Source organism: Cricetulus griseus (genome assembly GCF_003668045.3).
Source record: "Cricetulus griseus strain 17A/GY chromosome 1 unlocalized genomic scaffold, alternate assembly CriGri-PICRH-1.0 chr1_0, whole genome shotgun sequence".
NCBI lineage: Eukaryota > Metazoa > Chordata > Mammalia > Rodentia > Cricetidae > Cricetulus > Cricetulus griseus.
In genome coordinates, this window is record NW_023276806.1 from 222,081,301 (window position 1) to 222,102,142 (window position 20,842).

General features: G+C 41.4%; 1 protein-coding gene across 6 annotated transcripts in view; it reads right to left on the minus strand.

Annotated features, from left to right (window-relative positions):
* Positions 1–5,278: 5,278 nt before the first annotated feature.
* Ankib1 (ankyrin repeat and IBR domain containing 1) overlaps positions 5,279–20,842 on the minus strand; it is a 99,979-nt gene continuing 84,415 nt past the window's right edge. For 5 of the 6 annotated variants that reach the window (XM_027389824.2, XM_027389820.2, XM_027389821.2 and 2 more), the window contains exons 12-20: positions 19,176–19,310; positions 18,009–18,095; positions 17,732–17,798; positions 15,464–15,609; positions 14,265–14,443; positions 13,353–13,404; positions 10,004–10,121; positions 8,957–9,090; positions 5,279–8,628 (exon numbers count right to left, since the gene is read on the minus strand). In XM_027389824.2, coding sequence (XP_027245625.1) covers positions 7,888–8,628; positions 8,957–9,090; positions 10,004–10,121; positions 13,353–13,404; positions 14,265–14,443; positions 15,464–15,609; positions 17,732–17,798; positions 18,009–18,095; positions 19,176–19,310 — 1,659 coding nt within the window. In that variant the 3' untranslated portion in view covers positions 5,279–7,887. The remainder of the gene's footprint in view (positions 8,629–8,956; positions 9,091–10,003; positions 10,122–13,352; positions 13,405–14,264; positions 14,444–15,463; positions 15,610–17,731; positions 17,799–18,008; positions 18,096–19,175; positions 19,311–20,842) is intronic. The other variant, XM_027389823.2, reaches the window with a different exon arrangement.

The following is a 20,842-nucleotide window of genomic DNA, read 5'->3' on the forward strand; positions in this document are numbered from 1 at the left end:
GGTTTTTGTTTTTTTTTCCTCTCTGTGGAAGAGGGACATGGAAAAGACTGACCTTGTTTTGTCTAGGCAAAGGGGGTGTAATCAATTTTCCAGTGTCCAGCAGCTTTGTCCACAGTCTCGGCCAGGTTCTGGCAGGCGGCAGGTATCACATCTGAGCATCTCGCTCACTGGTCCAGGTGCAGGAACTGAGGTGCCTCATAATCTTCTTTGGAGGCTTTGGGTCACTGTCAGGATCTAGCACTCTGACATTATAAACTTTAAAGATAACAATTTAAATGCCATATTCTGAAGATCTCTGAAACATTAGATGTCTGTTTGTCTGTTTTAGTTACTTGCTCTAAGCACACAAGAAGCATACAGGTGGCTAGGTAAGGTCTCATTTCTGTAATTAATTTTCAGCCTGACTGTAACTGGTTTTAACTTAGTAAAATATTTGAAACATAGCACAGCTGAACTTAAAACTGCATAGAGCTACCTTATATTCCTTAAACAGTCGCTACATGTACATATTTTAGCTGCTTGCTCAAATGAGACAGGGTTTTTCTGTGGCTTTGGACCCTGTCCTGGAATTCAATCTGCTGGACCAGGCAGGCCTTGAACTCACAAAGATCCATCTGCCTCTGCTTCCTGAGTGCTGGGATTAAAGGCGTGCACTACCAACGCCCTAAACTTAAAGGTGTGTGCCACCACAGCCCTAAACTTAACTTCTGAAAACATAAACTGTAACATCTTATAATAGATTAGCAGCCTTTATAAAACAAGAACTTTACATGGTCAAGCTTTGCTTAAAAATGATTCTAAATTGAAGCTCTTTAAGTACAAACATTAATAAAAACAAACATTAAAAAAAAACTGGTTTTAAAAAGAAATTTAAATTGCCTTAATGTCTTCTGTAATATATAGAAGCATTAACATTTTAAATCTTAACTGAAAAACTTGTTTCTAAGATGGTACCTCTAATTTCCATGTGGTCAGCTTTAGTCAAGATGGCGGTTTAAGTATCCTTTTTTAACTTCAGCAAAATGGCTACCAGTCAGCCATGTGACCAGTTTGCCATGTGGCTGGCTACCAGGAAACAGAACATTTTAAAACAAGTATACATAAATTGAAGGGACCAGCTTCCCTTTCGGCAGCCATAACAGCCGAACACGTGCTTGCCATAAACTTGCCTTGGTCACTTAGAGGTCAGATGCCTGCCTTGTGACAAGGAACCCATCAGAAGTTAGTTAGTCACTAGAAAGTCAGATGCCTGCCTCCTGACAAGGAAACAATCAGAAGTTAGCTGGTGGCGCTATGCTTTATGACTCTGGGTGTGCTTTACGGACAAGCGCACAGCGATGACGCACAAAGCATAGCAACCACCCTGGGAGGGCCTATGGGCCATAACAACCAGTTGACCCATCAACACAGGGCAAGCCCTCCAAGCCTGGAGGCACACCAATCCTGAGCCTGTGCGTACCCCTAGACACTCCCCTTACGCTGTCCTATAAGATCTCTTGGGAGCCCCTAGGAGCCGTCTTTTCTAGCCATCCGCCATGGTGGGTGGGTGAAAGACCTGAGCTAACATGGGGTTAGCTCGTTAAATTACAATAAAGCCTCGTGCAGTTTGCAGCAAGCTCTTGAATCCGCCTGGTGATTGGGGTGCCCGCAGTCGTGGCCTGGGACCCCGGATACCTGAGTTTTCGGGGATCTAACAAAATTACTTGAGAATTAAACAGGACTTTAAAAAACAGAATTAGCTTAATATGGTTAAAATTTTAACTTATATTACCGTTTTTAAAATTTACTATTTGTAGACATGAGAAACCATAGCAAACAGTTTACAGTTTACATTTTTCTCCGACTTGTAACAAACTTTTCTCTGACCTTCGACAACTTGCTTTAACTCTCTATAACTTTAGACAAATTTCCTTTTCCCTTTCCCTCTTTATTACTTAAGTCTCCTACATTTTCCCTCATTTCTCAGTCAACATAAAAATTTTTATCAAAGTCCCTTTTACAGTTCTTATTAACTTTAAGGCAGGTTTTTTTCAGAAGTCTGGATCAGGCCAGATAAGTTCATACGCTCGAGCTCCATGTACTCAAGGCAGAGAGACCTGGGGTGGGGGTGCTGCTGGTAACCCCAGACCCTTGGCCAATGCAGGGGTGGGAAAAAGACCCCCACAGCCCCTCTGCATACCATGTGTGTGGAACACAGAGAAGGCCGGGAAACCAGGCAGATGGCAGCCTTGCAGCCATGTTCCCTTAGAGCAGGGAAACTCATTGCCTCATTGACCCGCAGGTGGGGATAGAAAGGGGGTGGCGTGGTGGATCCTGAATTGAAAACCAATGATGATAACACAGAATAGACAGGAAAGAACAGACACCAAACCAATCCGCAGGCGTCGCTTATAAGGCAATGGCGCTGGGAAACGGGCGGCAGAACCCTGCGGCTACATCACAGCTAACTGAGGAGGATCCAAGTCCTTGGCCTCTTCGTACCTCCTGGGTGTCCTCAGCGCAGCAGTCTATCCTCCGGGCATCTGCCAATCACAGTTGAGGTGGCACCACGTGCTCAGAGCATCAAGAAAAGACCCCTGACCCATGCATGCCATGTGCGTGGGCAGTAGGGACAGAAAGAGATGTTTAATACAGACTAGAGTCCTATTCGGAATTTCAGATGGCTAGCCCCATGGAGATCAACTTGGTTCGAAAACAAGTCTCCCCTATAGATTTCGAAAGGCTGCCGCCCGAACCTCTACCCTAAACAATTCTTGTAGGCCTACTCACAGATGTCTCCAGAAACCCCAACATAGGACCTCCACATCCACGAAATTAACAGAAATAGTAAAATGACACACAAACAGGCAGTTAGGGCGTGGGCTGCAACAGATCAGATAACAGATAACAAACCTATTGCTCAACTGTTCAGTCACCCAGCCGATTCCAATCCTCCAGGCTTAACAGACACCAACAGCAAAACAGACAGACTTCAGACAGGACAAACCGAGGCAAAGAAATGGTGCCCCAAACCAAAATTACAAACAACCCTTGGACTTTCGTCCAGGGCGGGACTTCAGGGTCTCGAAATACGTCTATTTCCCCCTGAAGTCCAAATTACAAATCACGAGTCCTGCGTAGGCTCAGATCAACAAAACAGCAAATTCAAGTGGCACCAAACCAACAAAAACAAGCAAACATATAACATTGAACATATAAGTTGCGAGCCAACAGTTTTATAACTAATATGTGTTTATTTGGGGCCCAAAGGCAGCTGGGATAAAGAACCTCTTGTAACAAACTATCTCATCAATTATAAGCAGAATTGAGTCAATACAAGAGTCATCTCTCTTTACTAACTATTGCAAGGTTCAATGCCTATACTGAAGAAAAACAGAAAACAAACAACCTGAAAAACTTCCTGTTGCTAAAACAACTGTCACAAATGTCAGTCTAGGTGAGAGCCACCTAGACTTTTTGCCTTTCAGAAACCTCATCTATGGGCCCTGTTTAGGTTACAGGAACCGATAAGGCAACAGTGGTTAGGGAAAAGATGCAATGATTACAGCCCTGGCCCAACGCTGCAATGAGAGGAGACTCTAAGATCTGATTGCAGGGCCAGCCTTTCCCTATGCAATCATGTCAGCTTCACCACCACCCGGCCCAACTCCTATCATGGACTAACAAGACTAACTGTAATAATTTTAAAATAACCGAACTTTAGTAAGTTTCAGGTTTTTTTTTTTTTTTTTCCTTTCTTTCTTTTTCCGAGACAGGGTTTCTTTGTGTAGCTTTGGAGCCTATCCTGGCACTCACTCTGGAGACCAGGTTGGCCTCGAACTCAGAGATCCGCTGCCTCTGCCTCCTGAGTGCTGGGATTAAAGGCGTGCACCACCAAGTCTCAGGTTTTAATTCCTAAGAGGACAGGCAACAGGTTATATACGACTGAAAAAATAATGAAGATGAGACTAGTTGTTGTGGCATATTAATTTAAAATGTGTTACATTTGTTTATGCTGTGCAACTTTTTAATGATGCAAAGATGCATTGCATTTTTTTGTTTGTTTTTGTTTTTCGAGACAGGGTTTCTCTGTGGCTTTGGAGGCTGTCCTGGAACTAGCTCTTGTAGACCAGGCTGGCCTCGAACTCTGCCTGCCTCTGCCTCCCGAGTGCTGGGATTAAAGACGTGCGCCACCACCGCCCGGCCCTGTTGCATTCTTTTATTGTTGCATTTGTTTAACTCTGTGGAGCTGTGTTACTTTGCCTGTCTAAAACACCTGATTGGCCTAATAAAGAGCTTAACGGCCAATAGCAAGGCAGGAGAAAGGATAGGTGGAGATGGCTGGCAGAGAGAATAAATAGGAGAAATCTAGGGGGGAAGTGAGATCTAGGAGTGAGAAAAGAAGGGGCTAGCCACCCAGCCAGACACAGAATAAGGAAAGAAAAGATACAGAAATACAGAAAGGTTAAAAAAAAATAACAAAAACAAAACCCAGCGGCAAAGGTAGATGGGATAATTTAAGAAAAGCTGGCAAGAAACAAGCCAAGACAAGACCAGGAATTTATAATAATAGTAAGTCTCCATGTGATTTATTTGGGAGCTGGGTGGCAGGCGGGACCGCCAAAGAGCAAAGAGCCCAAAGAGTAAAACAAACTAGTGGCTGCAATTACCAACTCTGAAGGAAGGACTCTGCACGCATTCGGACACTGGAAGTTGTTTCAGATGTATACAATGAGAGGTGTGAATAGTGGCATGACACTAAGAGACTCAGCAACAGAGCCTGTGAAGCACCAGCTGCTGTCCTGGACCTGAAGCACATACCCTGAAGTGGATTGCCAGGGGCTGCTCACTGGAAGCCAGAGAATGACATGGTGGGAAGCAAGACATTTTATTCATATGGCATACATTTCTTCCTCCCAATTTCACAAAACAGATACTGAAGTTCTGTATTACTTTTTTTCTCCGTGTTTCTATTAGATTTCAAGGAAATGAAAACAGTTTCCTTATAAAACTAATGAAGTGAAAAGGAACACTAAATTCATAACTTTAATACATTGTCATATAATGAAATCAGGTTTACCTAATTTTATAATTTTAATGTAGTATCATATAGTGAAAACAAATTTATCTTTGGAGTATACAACATTCAGCAAATGGGCTACTATAAAAATATAGGCACTAATCAATTAAATGGCAGAACCAAATTAATACCATCACCCTGGAGGGTATTTAATATAAAGCAAAATTTGCTTCCTAGTTAGTTTAAAATGAAGTGTATGATTTAATGAGACAAAATGGAAATAGTTTAAGTAATAAATGTTTAATCAAAGAATTTTACATATTATTAACAGCATTCATTTGGCCAAACATCTACAGGTCTGTAGACTCCTACTGTATATAAAGTGGGAATGTATCAAGTATAGACTATGAAAGTGCAAATAACAAGTCAAGGTTAGATTAACTTTTTTTTTTTACATTATAAAATTAACTTGTTTACAAAATAGGCTTTGCCAAACTTTATTACTGAATTGGAAAGTCATGACTGTGTTGTTTTTAAATATGTACCAAGGAAATACAAACTGGAAAATGATAGATTTTTCACACTCAGGAGCCCAGCACATCACAACAGGTACCGCACAAGGCAAGGAAACAGGAACCCAGCTCACATGGGTCTCCACAGGTATCCTTTCTCTCCATGGCACCCTCTCCACAGGGTATGCCCACTCTCCACAGGTATCCCTCCTCTCTCCAGAGGCACTCCTCCTCTCCACAGGTATCACTTCTCTCCACAGGGCACCCCTCCTCCCCACAGGTACCACTTCTCTGCACAGGGCACCCTTCCTCTCCACAGGGCACCCTTCCTCCCCACAGGGCACCCTTCCTCCCCACAGGGCACCCTTCCTCTCCACAGGGCACCCCTCCTCCCCACAGGCACTCCTACTCTCCACAGGTACCACTTCTCTCCACAGAACACCCCTCCTCCCCTCAGGGCACCCTTCCTCTCCTCACTGTGGCTGTGCAAAATTCCTCTAGGGATGCAAGTGTTTTCTACTGGAAAAGTTCACCCTGGTCTAGAAACTTTATGGTGTTCATATTATTAATCCAAATTAAAAAAATCCTTTGACTATTTCAGTTTAATATATAGTAATACACTGTAGACAAAGTTAGTATTTCCCCCACTAACTTTAAAGGGATTCATATCAATGTTGTGATACCCAGAGAAATAAAAACTATTAGGGACTCTTGATATCCCCGAACAATAAATACTCAAGTACAATGTCTTGGCCGTATGAAGTCAAAGTACGTGAGTATTTCAAAAGGAAGGTTTGGGAAAGATGTAATGAAAACAATAATTATGGATATCAATGTTAAAAACCATCTTTTGCCTGGCCTAGGACTTCAGCATAGACATTCTGGTTTCTGGTAATAGTGGCAAAGCACTTACATGGAGTGCTCCTTGGATCTATTTTGCTTATGTTATATTAGCTTTAATAATAGTAAGTAAAAGAGCCATTCCAACAGTTTACTCTAGTTTTAATTACACACTGTACCATTGTATCTTAATTACAACTAAGACCAGTATTTCTTCACAGCAGGACACTGATAACTAGGAGGTTGAGTTTTCAGTACTAAACAGTGATCACATAGCAGATGAGTATTGCACAAGAGAACAAACACAGCAGCATTTGCTATCTAGGCAAACAAACTGAACACTTAGTTGTCATAGTTACTGTAAAGGCAAGGCCATGGGTGGTTTTATGGAGGTCTTTGCAATTCATAGCATAGTTACTTCAGAAGAGACATTGAAATTTGAGTTACTGACTTACTTAACTGGCAACTATCCATTTAGGTTAGGCAAAGGCACGGTAACATGTTGCGTAGGATGTTGTATTGAATTTTTTAATAACTGTGGGATTTACTGTAACTCATGAAAACTCCAGTTTTTCTATGTTATAAAACACCATTAAAAGTAATTGCACCCGTTAGTAATTAGAATGCACTGTAAAATTGTGAAAACAAAGAACTATGATTGCACTTCCAATAAAGTGTCTCTTAAATACAGCACCGCTGTTGCTAATCAACTGTATTTTAATATTAAAATAAACTGTTTTAACAGCAGCATTAGCTTTAGTTTACTTAAGCTACAGGCTACATTTATTTAAATGCAGTCTCCATGGCAACAAAAGCCCATTAAATTCTGGAACATCATTGCTACCGAGTGGCACCTTTTACTCCCGACAACGCTGACACTGCCCTGGAGCACACTGGGATGCTGCTCACCTGAACACCTCGCTAGTCAGCGCCCGGGTCAGAGTTTGGCACAATTGGACTGTGAATAGACATGAGAGGCAATCTTTGATTCATGTGGGAAAGAAAACCCAATCACACTATGGTAGCCGGGCACTAGAAGCAGCAGGGACTCCGCAGCTCACACTGCTTGGACAACAAGGGGAGGAGGCTCCTGAAGAGAACACAGACACGAGGACACACGTTATCAGACCTGTCCAGCCCAGCTTCTAAAGTGAAGAAAACTTCACTGTTTTAAAAAAAGAGGAAAGCCATCTAAGGATTGCAGAGTAAGCTTCTGATAAAAATGGCCAACTTAAATACTGCCAACTCTCGGCTAGACAGAGCACTGCATTCTCTCAGAATGTGGACATCAACCCATTTATTCCACTCTTTTCTCCTGCTCCTCTTTGTCACTAAAAAGGGAAAAACACAAAAGAAATTCCCTGTAAGGGTAAAATTGACACTGAAGCTATCGTCGGAGGGAACACCTTTGCACTCAATCCTAACATCAGTGGTTTAGAACCGAGTTCAAATTAAGTGGATCTAAGTCTCTATAAAGATACTCCACCTAACATAACCCCTGTACTGCGATTCACCTGGAGAGCACATATGTGCAGTTCACACTAGATGGACTTGCTCGAGCCAGTCAGTTGAGGTCTGAGGGCTTGGACTGGCAGCATCTGGCCCGTCCCCTCTGCTGTCTGCCTCATTACTACTGTCACCAGCTTGAGACAACTCTTCCCTGGCCAGAATACTCTCTTCCAGAGGGTTTTCTTCCATCTGGGTTCTTTCACCCTCATGGACAGCAGTGTCTTTGGACACTGGGTCTCCTGGTGGCACCAGTCCCACGCCCCTCACACCTTCTGGGGCAGCTCCAACACAGGGAAGCTGAGGCTCTGCACTCATTTCCGTGGCTGCTGCTGGAGGAATCAGGGCAATGCTCTGAGGGTTCATGTCATGAAACCAAGCCATAATATTGCCAAGAAGATTGTCATTGGCACTGGGGTCCTGGCCAGCTGAGTCAAGGTCACTGGAAGAGGGACAGAAATCACTTCGTGTCTCACTGAGAGGTCGTGAACTCAAAGTCTCAGTTGAAAATGGGTCACTGTCTGCTCCTAGTCTCATGAGGCTATCACCAAGTTCCAGCAGCTCAGAGCTGCTCAGCGCAGCCCGAGGACTGTCTGTGCTCCTGGGTACAGAGTCCAGCCGAGAAGGTAAAGAAGTGCCTATGGCTCCTAGGGATGCTTCGTTATTAAGGAAGTCTCTGGTTTCTTCATCCATGGATAGCCCAGACTCTTGAAGTGACAACTGTATGGCAAGAAGTATATTGGGGTCGTCTTCATCCAAGGAACTCAGAGCCTGAGGCAATGGAAAAGAAAGCCACTATAAAATGTGACTAAAGGAAACATTCCTTAACCCAATCTCACCAGTTTCCTTTATCAGATAATTAATACTACTTCTAATTGTACAAGTTACTTTACATATTTAAATCTTACCATTTTCTCCTTGTCATTGCTAAAAGGGAAAATATACCTAACATAAACCTGAAATACAACAACATTTTTGTGCCCTATCATTAAAACAAAACTACCACAGAAGGAAGAAAGAGAAAACCAGTAAAAGTAAACCCCAAAGTCACTGAGCACCGAAGGAGAAAAGCATGGCGCCACATTGGCAGCAAGGCTACCTGCAGAGAGTCCTGGTTTGCAGAGCGACTGGCAGGGCTGTAGTCTCGGAGGGAAGAGCTGTGCAGCACACTCATAGATGCAGAGCTTACCACGGATGCTCCAGGCCTGCGACCACTGCCACCTTCCGGTATATCTGTTTGAAAGCAATAGGTAGCACAGGTAATTTAGTGACAAGCAGACCCCACTGTCTCCACATGCCTATAAACTGGCAGGTCTTTCTCAGTGCCAGTGAAAACTCGGGCTCACACTTACATCCACTCTATTTCCTGCACTGTTCAGCAGGTTTGATGGTTGAAAGCAGTAACAGATATCTAGTATGACCATCTCAAATCTGTGAGCATTTTCTAGGTTCTTGCTTGCACTCTCTGACTTTCATTGAGGTAGGTTATACTGTCTATTTCTTTTTCCTAAGTCACAATGAATTTCAGTATTTTTGTCTTCAGATTTCATAAAATTAAAGAGTTCTGGAATTATAATAGCCTCAAGAACCAATCTATATATAGTCCAACTGATCCTAATATTACAGACTAGGCATGTTTCATGAAAACTTTAACATTTAAAAAATCAAATAAGCAAAACAGTCCTGTTTTTAAGAATGCTTCAGGAAAGCTAAGGCCCTGATTCCTTAGGATACTTGACTCTTTTATTCTTTGCTTTCTAATCTGGTAGGATGCCTCTCCCCTTGTCTAAGAGTGCAGTTAAACTGTTCGAGGCATGTGGTAATGGTATCAAGAGCTTCCACTTTCTGACCGCTCACAGTGCTTTCATGCATTGCCTCACTGATGCTCACTTTAGAATGAGGTAACTGAAGACAGAGATGGTCAGTGCCTTGATTAAAGTTACACACCAGAGACGGATATGATAAACCTAGAATGTTCCTACTTCAGACCTCAACTCCATGTTTGTTTGTTTGTTTTAAATCCTACATCAACAGAGGAATCTCTACATCTATGGTGAATCCAAATTACAAACTGACAAACCCTGACGACAGCCAGTTTTAAAGATAAACTTGAGACTAAATGATACTCGCCAGCACGGGAGCTCACCAAAAGTGCTTTCGCTTGGTTCCCCATCAGGGTCTGTCGGGTTACTGAGCAGGCTGTGCACGTCTCCTCGACGGCGCTGCTGTCTGTGCCTCCTCCGATACTGAAATTCAGCATATTCCTGCATAAACCAAAGGTTATAGAATACAGGAGAGCATGCAAATTGTAAAAGTGCAAATAAAACAAAACAGCCACAATTTCTTCCAGGAGGAAAAAAAAAGTGTGATTTTATATACATACTATAAAATCACTTGCTTTAGAAAAGGAAACTTCCAAGTTTAGCCAAGCCAAGGAAATAAAAATGGCAGAAAGCAAAATGCAAAACTTCTAACAGTCACAGGTGTGTCTACTGGGAATACCTGCAAGCTCCAGAGCTAGATGTAAACTGTTACTTCAAGGATCTTGTTATCTAAAATTACAACTGGTATCACAACCATCTTACTAATGGTGTTAGGTTCTCTTGGGGTTCAGTTTTAAGTGACTCTGAGATATGCAAAGAGTATGGGTGGGGACGAAGAGGACAGGGAACAGCAGCAGGAACAACAGACGATAGACATATTGTTAAGTAACGCCCGACAACCGAGCTGTCTTTGCGACTACTACACATCAATTCACAAGTCACAAGACTAGCTGAAAACAAATATGTCACACGATGGCTTTCAAATATATCACCGAGTTCCCTTTTCTCATTAGCCAATGCCCAGCTTTATTGCAACAGAGGAGTATTTACTCCTTAGCATCTGGAAGAAGACAGACTAAAAACATATATCCAAATGTTTGTTTTACATTTATGGTAATAGTTTCCAGTAGGTTTGTTCTTCCAAAGCCTAAGAGTATCTGCTACAGATTTTAGAAACAGGGGAATGAGAGTCAAAGGGAGGCCAGGATGTATAGCAGCAGAGTTTTGAGAAGCACTGTTGAATCTCCTAGGGCTAAACATGAAGATCCTCAGGGTTATGATTATCCCACTTTAGAGGACTCAATGTGCTGTGGTAAAAGTAGTAGGAGAAACCAGGTTAGGTAAAGTCTATCTTTATCATCCATCCATCCATCCATCCATCCATCCATCCATCCATCCATCCATCCATCCTATCTATGTGGCTGGAAATTGAATGCAGGACACGATAAGCCAACACTCTATCACCAGCTACAGCCCTAGCTCATTCTTAAATTTATGTAAACTCATACCTATGTGTTTAAATAGAAGTCAACAAGTGAAGCAACCCGACGGATCACATAGATCCTTTAACACTTCTTACTGAGCTAGGGCATCACTTCCTCTGCCTGCAGACTTATGCTTTCAGATTGGAAGACTTACTGCAGTGTCATCATGGCTCACAGGATTAGTGTAGACACCACATTTCTTAGACAAAGATGGCAGGCAAGTTTTACCTCAACTAAAGGCTCCTACTCAAGGAGGACGTGCTTAACGTGGGGAAGATCCAATGCAGTACAAAGCTATTCTGAGTAACATAAACCACTACTACTTGATATACAAATGACTGTGAACTGAGAAAGGGTTTATTTTTGCTAAATTGTGTTAAAGATTTAATGAATAAAGTTTATTTTTAAGGTGGAAAACTTCTATATTCCCCAAACTGTAATGAGGGGACACCAAAATAGTAATCCCATAATCGGGTAAATTAAAGAATTTAATTTTGTTCTTATAAAGAATTGATTTATAATAAATATGCTGTTATTTATTACATACTAATTATTTTTTACAACTTAGTTGTATTTAAAATTATCTTATGTGCTCAAAGCACAACCTCGTGTCACTATTTTCTTGCATATATCTAAATAGAAAAGCTTCCAGGAACAAGTGCACAGCAATGACTCGCAGAGCATAGCAACCACCCTGGGAGGGCCTATGGGCATAACAACCAGTTGACCAATCAACACAGGTCAAGCCCTCCAAGCCTGGAGCCACACCAATCCTGAGCCTGTGCGTACCCCTAGATACTCCCCTTACGTTGCCCTATAAGATCTCTAGGCAGACTCTTCGAGCTGTCTTTTGTAGCCATCCGCCATGGTGGATGGATGAAAGACCCGAGCTAACATGGGGTTAGCTCGCTAAACAACAATAAAGCCTGTGCAGTTTGCATCAAAAAAAAAAAAAAAAAAAAAAAAAAAAAGAAAGAAAGAAAGAAAGAAAGAAAGAAAGGAAAAAAGAAAAGCTTCCAGGAGACTGCAAGTGTCCTCAGCAGCTGAGACCAGAGCCTCTGGTTTACACAGCCACAGGCATCGCAGGATAGTAACTACTTTCATGGTCTTTTAGTTTCAAACAAATGGGCAACAATGATCAGCAAAAGTTCCACCACCTGTCCTCCTCCTTGTAAGAATCACCTTCAAGGATTATCATATTTTATAAAGCACAAAGGAAAACAGAAATTGAAAGACTTGTTAAAACTGTTTTAAAATCAGATACAACAGTGGCAGTGGTGATTTTAATATGAGAAGAAAGCTACCTGACCAAGATTTTTACTAGGTCTTCTTTTTATTTAGAGTACCAACTGCTCTACAGTTTCCATGTTTTACATGTTTCATCAAGCCAGGTGTTGTAGCATGTGCCTTTAATCCCAGCACACAGGAGACAGAGGCAGGTGGATCTGAGTTCAAGACTAGCCTGGTCTACAGAGCAAGTTCTAGGACAGCCAGGGTTATACACAGGGAAACCCTGTCTCTAAACCAGCGCCCCCTGCCAACCCAAAAAGGAGAAAGATTTTTCACTAAGAAACTAAGCAGAGTCTGGAGTTCAAAGGCAGCAGAAACCAGAACATTTCTCAGCACAGACATCAATCCTGGGAGGCTTCCACTCTGGAAATTTATCTCAGGTAGCAGCAGTAACCTCAAGAAACTCATTTAGATTTTCCAGATGTTTAGACTAAAAGAACATTACAACTACACATTTCTCTCTCTCTCTCTCTCTCTCTCTCTCTCTCTCTCTCTCTCTCTCTCTCTCTCTCTCTCTCAACAGGGTTTCCCTGCATAGCCCTAGCTGTCCTGGAACTTGTTCTGTAGACCAGGGTCACCTCAAACAGCCACCCAAAACCACACATTTCTAATAAACAGAATTTACATCTCTATTAACAAATTAGAAGATGTTCCAAATATTTATGCTGTAAAATTCACTAAATTCCATTTAGTAATTAATAGCAGTGAAAGAGGAATGTACTGTTACACTCCAATATAAGAAAGAGCCGAATGCAGGCTCTGCCAAGGCATTTCTGCTACAAAAGAAAGAGAAGGCATTACTGATCCCAGAGGATTTAGATTAGGTGAGGGTGCAAATGCAAGCAGGGTTGCACGAAGAAAAACCAGGAAGGTAACCCCAAGCCCCAGAAAAAGTTACCTCAGGTGATGCAAATCCTAAATATTCCCAGTCCCATGTTCCACCGGCAAAGCTACAAAAAAATTAGACATACTGTTTGATTCACTATCAGTACTGCAAGTATACAACCAGACTCTTACCCATTGAATATTACCTTTAAACTGCTTATCTGCTTATAACTTGCCAAACCAACACAGATCCAACTATTAAAATATAATTACTTCCATTATTTTCTCAAATCCTAAGTTGCTTTACACTTGCGCAAAATGATGGAGAAAATAAAAATGACCATGTTACATAAAAGTATTCTGATTGCTTTCATTTTCATTTCATAAGTATAAAAGATAATTACCCATAAATATTTCTGTAAAGATGAGAACAAATGACTTTCTAGTGCTATAAGAAAAATGCTTCAATTTACTGTGGCAGAAGCAATAGAAGTATGATGTAAAATAAAATAACCAAACCAGCTTCTCTTTAAGGGATGAATCCAGACCACTTAAGTAGTCTTACAAACAGCAGGTTTTTAATTTCCTTTATCATTTTATAACACTGAAATACAAATTTGAACATAGCAAGCTGGCAAAGATTCCAAATTCTACACCCTAAGATGCTTATCATTCCCAAGTTACTACATATATTAAATTTGAAATGATATGTCAGAATACTCTGGGTATGAATTCTGATATGTGAAATTAATTTAGCCTAATTTAGTCTGGAGAGCTTGCACAGTGAAGGACAAGCAAAATCATTCTAAAAAAAAAAATTGTACTAAGAAGACAGTATCATTAAAAAGAATCTAACATATTCTTATCAGCTATCCATATTCTAGGTATAAGTAACTCCCAAAAACATGAATGCCATCTGTCTTTTTAAAAAGTCCTGGCACTGTGGGCTCAAGCCAGCGAGGTTTGTATAGTGCACAAATTTTACCTGCGTCTGGGAGCATCTGGTGAGTCTGCAGGAGCAACTCCCCGAGCTACAGACGCCAGGAATTCCTGCCTTTTCTGCTGCACAAGGCACGCTGCTCTGATGATCTTGTGGCGGGGGGTACGGAGATAAGGCCTATTGACTTTTTGGGCAAGGTCTTCAGTGACCATTTCTAGGTCTGTCTGTAGAAAGAAGGAGAAACAAGAGGTACAAGTTAAATGGGTCAGTAAACAGATACAAAGCATATCTGGTTTCTCAGCCAAGTCATATTCTTTTGAAGTCAGAAATTAAATTTTGAAATAATTTCCCATTTAACATGCTTTTTTCTTTGGTTTTTCAAGACAGGGTTTCTCTGTGGCTTTGGAGGCTGTCCTGGAATTAGCTCCTTGTAGACCAGGCTAGTCTCGAGCTCACAGAGGTCTGCCTGCCTCTGCCTCCAAGTGCTGGGATTAAAGGCGTGTGCCACCACCGCCTGGCCCCATTTAAATGCTTTTTACTTTGTATGTTTTTAGGGTTACGAAAGGATGGTATTACAGGTCACCATAAATGCAAATAGGAGGCATCCATTTGATAAGCACTTATAACAAGGCAGTAGGTAGGAATCATCAAGGACTGGAGGAGGGCCCCACTTAGAAGGGATTTGTCACTGTGCAGCACACTCAGGGCACTGTATATGCTGGTGCACGGCTGCTGCAAGGCATGAATTCTGAAGGAATCTAAGACAAGGCAATACCACTGTGGCCTTGAAAGAAATGTAGAATATAAATCACTGGAGAGCAGTTTAAAACTTATAGGATGAAAATCGACAGAGAACTGTGGTGGCTTCCAACTACGAGGATGATGCAATGAGTTTGGTGAGGTATAGTGACTAGCTTAGGAGTTTTTGTTTTAAATATGTGACATTGTGAGTTGTACTTCTGAAATAAAATGGCAAAGATTAACTTTCCATTTAAGTATGCATCTCTAGAGATGAAATAAAAAAATGAGCCACATTCTACACATTCTACCTTGGCCAGTTTGAAATAAACTCATGTGGTAGAAATGTTACACATCTCAGAACTCATTCACACTGACAAATTTAAACACAAAGAAAACTTAGTTCATTCTGGTAATCTTTCCTTTATTTAAAGACATTTAAAAATAAAACAAGACTGTTTTACTACTCACACTTGAAGTTAACATAATTTAAATTGGCATCTTACTTGCATTAGTTCAAATATTTCTTTCTTTGTGCTTTTAGGTTCTAAGAAGAATCCATATGGATAAGAACACTTGAGGATGCGTCGAGTTTTTAGGAGAACGTGCACTGCATCTTCGATGAAAGTGGTATCTGGACAGCCGCCTTCAGCTGCAAAGCAATGGAACACAGCGAATGTTTGTGCAAATGCGTACTTGGACTGAACTAAAAGCCCAGTCAAACACTCATGGAGAAGGGCACAGGCCCCTGCATCCCAGGAGCCATGAATACGCATATTTTTTCCCCAGAGTCTATTCTTCTAATATGACCAGGAGCCAGTACAGCTTTAGATCCACCCAAAGGTGGTGCTTTATAAAAATGGCCAAATTATCTCTGACAAGAATTTGGCTGCTGAAGAATTTGTACAAATGCTTTTGTTAAGTTGCTTGCTTAAAAAAAAAAAAAAAACTAATTATAATTATTTCTCTGCAAAAGCAGTATCATAATGAAAAAGATAAATCAGGAACTGGCTAACTAAAGGTAAAAACCCCCAGGGAGTAAAAAAGAAGGAAGAGTAAGGATGAGGAGAGAAGAAGTTGTCTTCATTAAGTAACACTGAGATATCATCTTAACATTCTATTTTTAAACTATAAATAAAAAGAAATTAAGCTGCAGAATCCAAATTGAAGTACGTCTGGAAATCAAATTCAGCATACTTTTAGGAAGATACTACATATGCATGTACAAACTGACATGGAACACTCTAATGTATCTGTATACATGTTGTGGGATATTTGTTTACCTAGGCAAAGATGCGTTACATTTGTTTATGGTGCATCTGTTTAACGATGTAAAGATGTGTTGCTCTGCCTGCTAAGGTCTAATAAAAGTGGAATGCCCAATAACTAGCAGGAGAGGGATAGGCGGGGCTGGTGGACTGAGAGAATAAGGTGGAGGAATCTAGGCTCAAGAGAAAGAGAACGAGGGAGAAAAGAGGGAGACACCTGGGGCCACTTAGTCAGGTGGCTGCCAGCCAGCCAGCCAGAGTAAGACACACAGAAAGAAAAAAGGTAAAAAGCCCCAAGGCAAAAACATAGATGAAGAAAGACAAGTTAATTTAAGTTTTAAGAGCTAGTGGGACAAGCATAAGATAAGGCCAAGCCTTCATAATTGATAAGTTCCCATGTCATAATTTGGGAGCGTGTTGGTGGCCTAAGAGAAAGCCTGTTACATGTACACTATGTCTCTAGGTAGCATCTGTAGTAGGGTATAAAAAGCAAAGGGAACTGAACACCCCTTGCCTTTCATTATAATAACACGAGATGTCTAAGAAGCAGACTGTTTCACTTTCAGTTTTCAGCTTTACTATGATGCCTGGAAGTCTCTAATATGAATAAATGTAATAATTTGCACTTACTGAATGTTTATTGTATGTCAGGCACAGTTCTAAACACGGGGAAATGCACATCTCTGAGACTTCCTTCCAGCCTCGCATAGACATTTCTAGAGTTTGTATTAGTACAGTAGAGTCATGTAACCTCTAAAGTTTACAGACTAATAATTAACAGGGATACCAGGCCATAGTGGCACCGGCCCCCACACTAATTAACTTTTAACTTTTTTTACTGTCTTTTTAGAAAACTATTTTCACAGAAAAGAGTATGTATGCAAATTACTTTATGAACTGAGACAAATGTAAGAGATCACAGTTTTATGTTTGAAATGTACTTCTAATATATAAACTATTAGTTCTTCAAAAACAAGCATTCTAGAACTTAAGCCCTGTGTAGTCAGTGGATACGGTGTCCTAATGATGACCAACACTCCACCTGTATTTAGAATTATTTTCCCTCTACCTTTCAGTTTGGAACTCACAAGTTAGGCCCTCTCAAGGCTTTGCTCCTTGAGCTCAACTCCTCCCAAACTCTATAGGATGCCTGAAGCAGCTCTGGGTACTTGGTTATGTGATGGCTGGGCAGCATGTATACCCTGCTCCTCCTGGACGCCCTTTAGGACCCATTCAGTTTTGCCAACACTAGAGCACCAGCTGTGGCACAGAGAAAGCAAAACTATGGTGTGGTTTTGTCTGGTAACAGCAAAGGCTGCATTAGGAGGAGTCTGGTAGACACAATTCATATGCTAGCGTGCACTCCGGCCTTAAGAGAATATAGGACAGGGCTGGAAGCAGCTCATGGATCCACTGTCCTCCTTTAGGGGCCTGCCCATCTACCATTGCCACTGAATTGACTTAGAAAGCAAACACACACACACACACACACACAACAGTACTTACTTTCTTTGAGAGCTCTACTCAATTGTTCCATCTTTTCTTTGGCTGTTTTAAGAAGGCGTTGTTCTAACTAAAGAAACAGAAATACATAATTTAAATAATCTTATTTATTTATTTTTATGGTAGGGTCTCACTGTGTAGCACTTGCTGTCTTGAAACTTGCTCTGTTCTGTAGAACAGGCTGGCCTTGCAGTCACAGAGATCCATCTGCCCCTGACTCCCAAGTGCTGAGATTAAAGGAGTGAGTGTTTTAGCTCATCTGTAATGATTTGGTACGTACCTGATAACTATGCTCATGGTTTTTATATCTTGTGTAATAATGCATAAATCTGTCAAGTTCCTGAAACCGTTTATGTTTCTTCTCAGCCTAGGAAAAAAAGTACATAAATGACTTTTATTAAAACCATCACTAAAATTGATTTTAGAGGGACTAATGTATTATTAGTAATGGGTGGTACGCATGAAGATGTGTTTACTATTTTGCTGCTAGGATATAAGGACCTATACATTTTAAAGGCGCCTATTTGTATTCTCGGTGATAAAACAATGAGCACCTAATTTCACATCTTCAGTTCACTGCTATACATAGATTTGTATCCCTTCAAAGTTCACCTTGAAGCCCTAACTCAAAATGTACTTGTATGTGGAGACAGGACCTATGAAGAGGTGATTGGTTAAGTGAGGCCATTATTATAGCTCTACCTTAATGCAAAGGCTGCCTAGATAAGTTAAGGAAGGGACACAATAGATCTCTTGATCTATTTCCCAGTCATCATGGTAGAGACCAGAAAGTGGGGACCCACTGGCAGAACAAGATGAGCACCCTCACCAAGAACCAGTCAGGAGGGACTTTGTTCTCAGACTTCACAGTCACTACAATGGAGAAAGACAAGTTTCTGTTGTTTAAGCTGTCTAGACCAGGAGACTGGAGAGATGGCTCAGTGATTAAGAGTACTGCCTCTTTTTCCAGAGGATCCAGGTTCAATTCCCAGCACCCAAATAGGAGTTTTCCACTGTCTTTAACTCTAGTCCTAGGTGATCTGAGCACCAGGCAGGTGTGCACATGGTGCTGACATATATCCAGGCAAAACAATCGCTCACATAACAAACTGATTTAAAAGAAAAGCGGTTTCAGTCCCTCTTTGGGCCTGATTGGAAAGACAAAAAAGACATGTATGCTATAATACTGTATTGCTGATATTATGTTAAAATTGGTTTTAAATCTTTACAAAGACAGTCTGGAAATGGATTTTTTATATCTTCATTAAAATCAAAAAGGAAAAATTTAAAGGAAGAAGTTCTAAGTTGACAGCACTTTTGTTCAAAGGGCACTCACTCTAAAGTGTATTAATGGAATGAATGCCGCATCACGATGAAGAAAGGAAAGAAGACAGGCCAATCCCGCCAACAGCAGCTTAGACACACAGGCCGTGTCAGTGGGCATTACCTCCACTGTCATTTCCTTGGATTGCTCCTCCACATGCTGAATGACTTCATAGCGAGTACATCTGTAATAGCCGCCAGTGGAAGAACTGTGTTTCTTCCATTCTTCTAGGCAGATCCAGCAGAAGTCATACTTGCACTGTAAAAGAAAACATACATGCAGTCATCTCCACGTAATAATTAAAAATTCGCTCATTAAGTAGACCATAATTAGGAGATAATGGCAAAAGTATAATATGAAAATTCATCTTTGTATGCTTATGGGTTCTGTGTCAAAAAGATCTTCTGGTTCCAAGTCTAGAGTCTTCTGATACTTTTATCAGGGCTTCTAGTAGTGGTTTGCTTACTGTTTAAACATTGAAATCTTGGGTGTATCTTCTCCAGTATGAACTCAACTTTAGAGCTGTCCAGTTATCACAGTACCATGTTCTAAATACTTCATGTTTTTCCACTGGTTATACATTGCCATTACCACATTAAATTCCTATGTATTCATTTACTTCCTAGGCTTGCTTTCTATTCTGTTTTATACCCTATGTATTTACATGCCAGTATCATTGGCTTTCAACGATTGAGGCTTCACAGCATATAATCTTACAAGGCTACTTCTTCACTACTGTTGTTTTTTAAAGTTTTCCCAATTAAGCTCGCTCAGATTTGCAATATGAATATCTGTATTAGGTTTACACAGATGCAGAAAAACAAGCTGCGGGAATTTTTGTTGGCTGTTGGATTGGGGGGATGGGTGGAGATGGGAAGAGGAGGAATCAGGTGAGGGGGGAAGGGCTGGAGGGAGAGAGTATGGGGACAGACTACTGGAATTGGGGCACACTTGGGGGGGGGATATGGAAACTTAGTGCAGTGGAAACTCCCTGGAATCTACGATGGTGACTCTAGCAATGACTCACCAGGAAGGCTTCCAGTAGTGGGACTGGAACACCAACCCAGCCATAGTACCTTCAACCTACAGTCTGTCCTGGGGCAAGGGTGGTTCAGAGCTTGTGGGAGTGGCAACCAATGTCTGGACAACCTTGAGGCCCATGCTGTGAGAGGGAACCCATGCCTGACACTGTCTGGGTAGCCAAGAACTGGAGGTTGGATAGCCTAGAGACCCAAGGTAGAATCAAACAGGACTGGCAAATAAAAAAAATGAAATGATTCCTAGTGATATTCTGCTATACTCATTGAGAGGCTTCCTTAGGCAGCTGATGAGAGCGGATGCACTGACCCACAGCCAAACATTATTAGGTGGCAAGAGAGCCCAAACTAGAGATCTTCATCAGGTCCCTCCCTCAGAGCTTGGGGAATCCTGCAAAAGAGTGGAGGAAGAACTGTAGGAGCCAGAGGGATCAAGGACACTACGAGAAAGAACATGGTCCACAGAGTCAACTCATCAGAGCTTGCATAGGATCACAGAGACAGGAGCGAAACCATGAAGCATGGGTCTGCATACATGCTGCGTGTGTTTACTGGGGGTGTTTGTGGGACTCCTAAAAATGAGAGTGAGGTATCTCTGTCTCTTTTGCCCGCTCTTGACACCCTTTTCCTCCTCCTGGGTTGTATCATCCAGCCTTGATGGGTTTGTGACTTGTCTCATTGCAGCTTGTTAGGCCATGCTTGGTTGGTATCTATCACTGGGAAGCTTGCTCTTTTCTGGCAAAGCAGTGGATG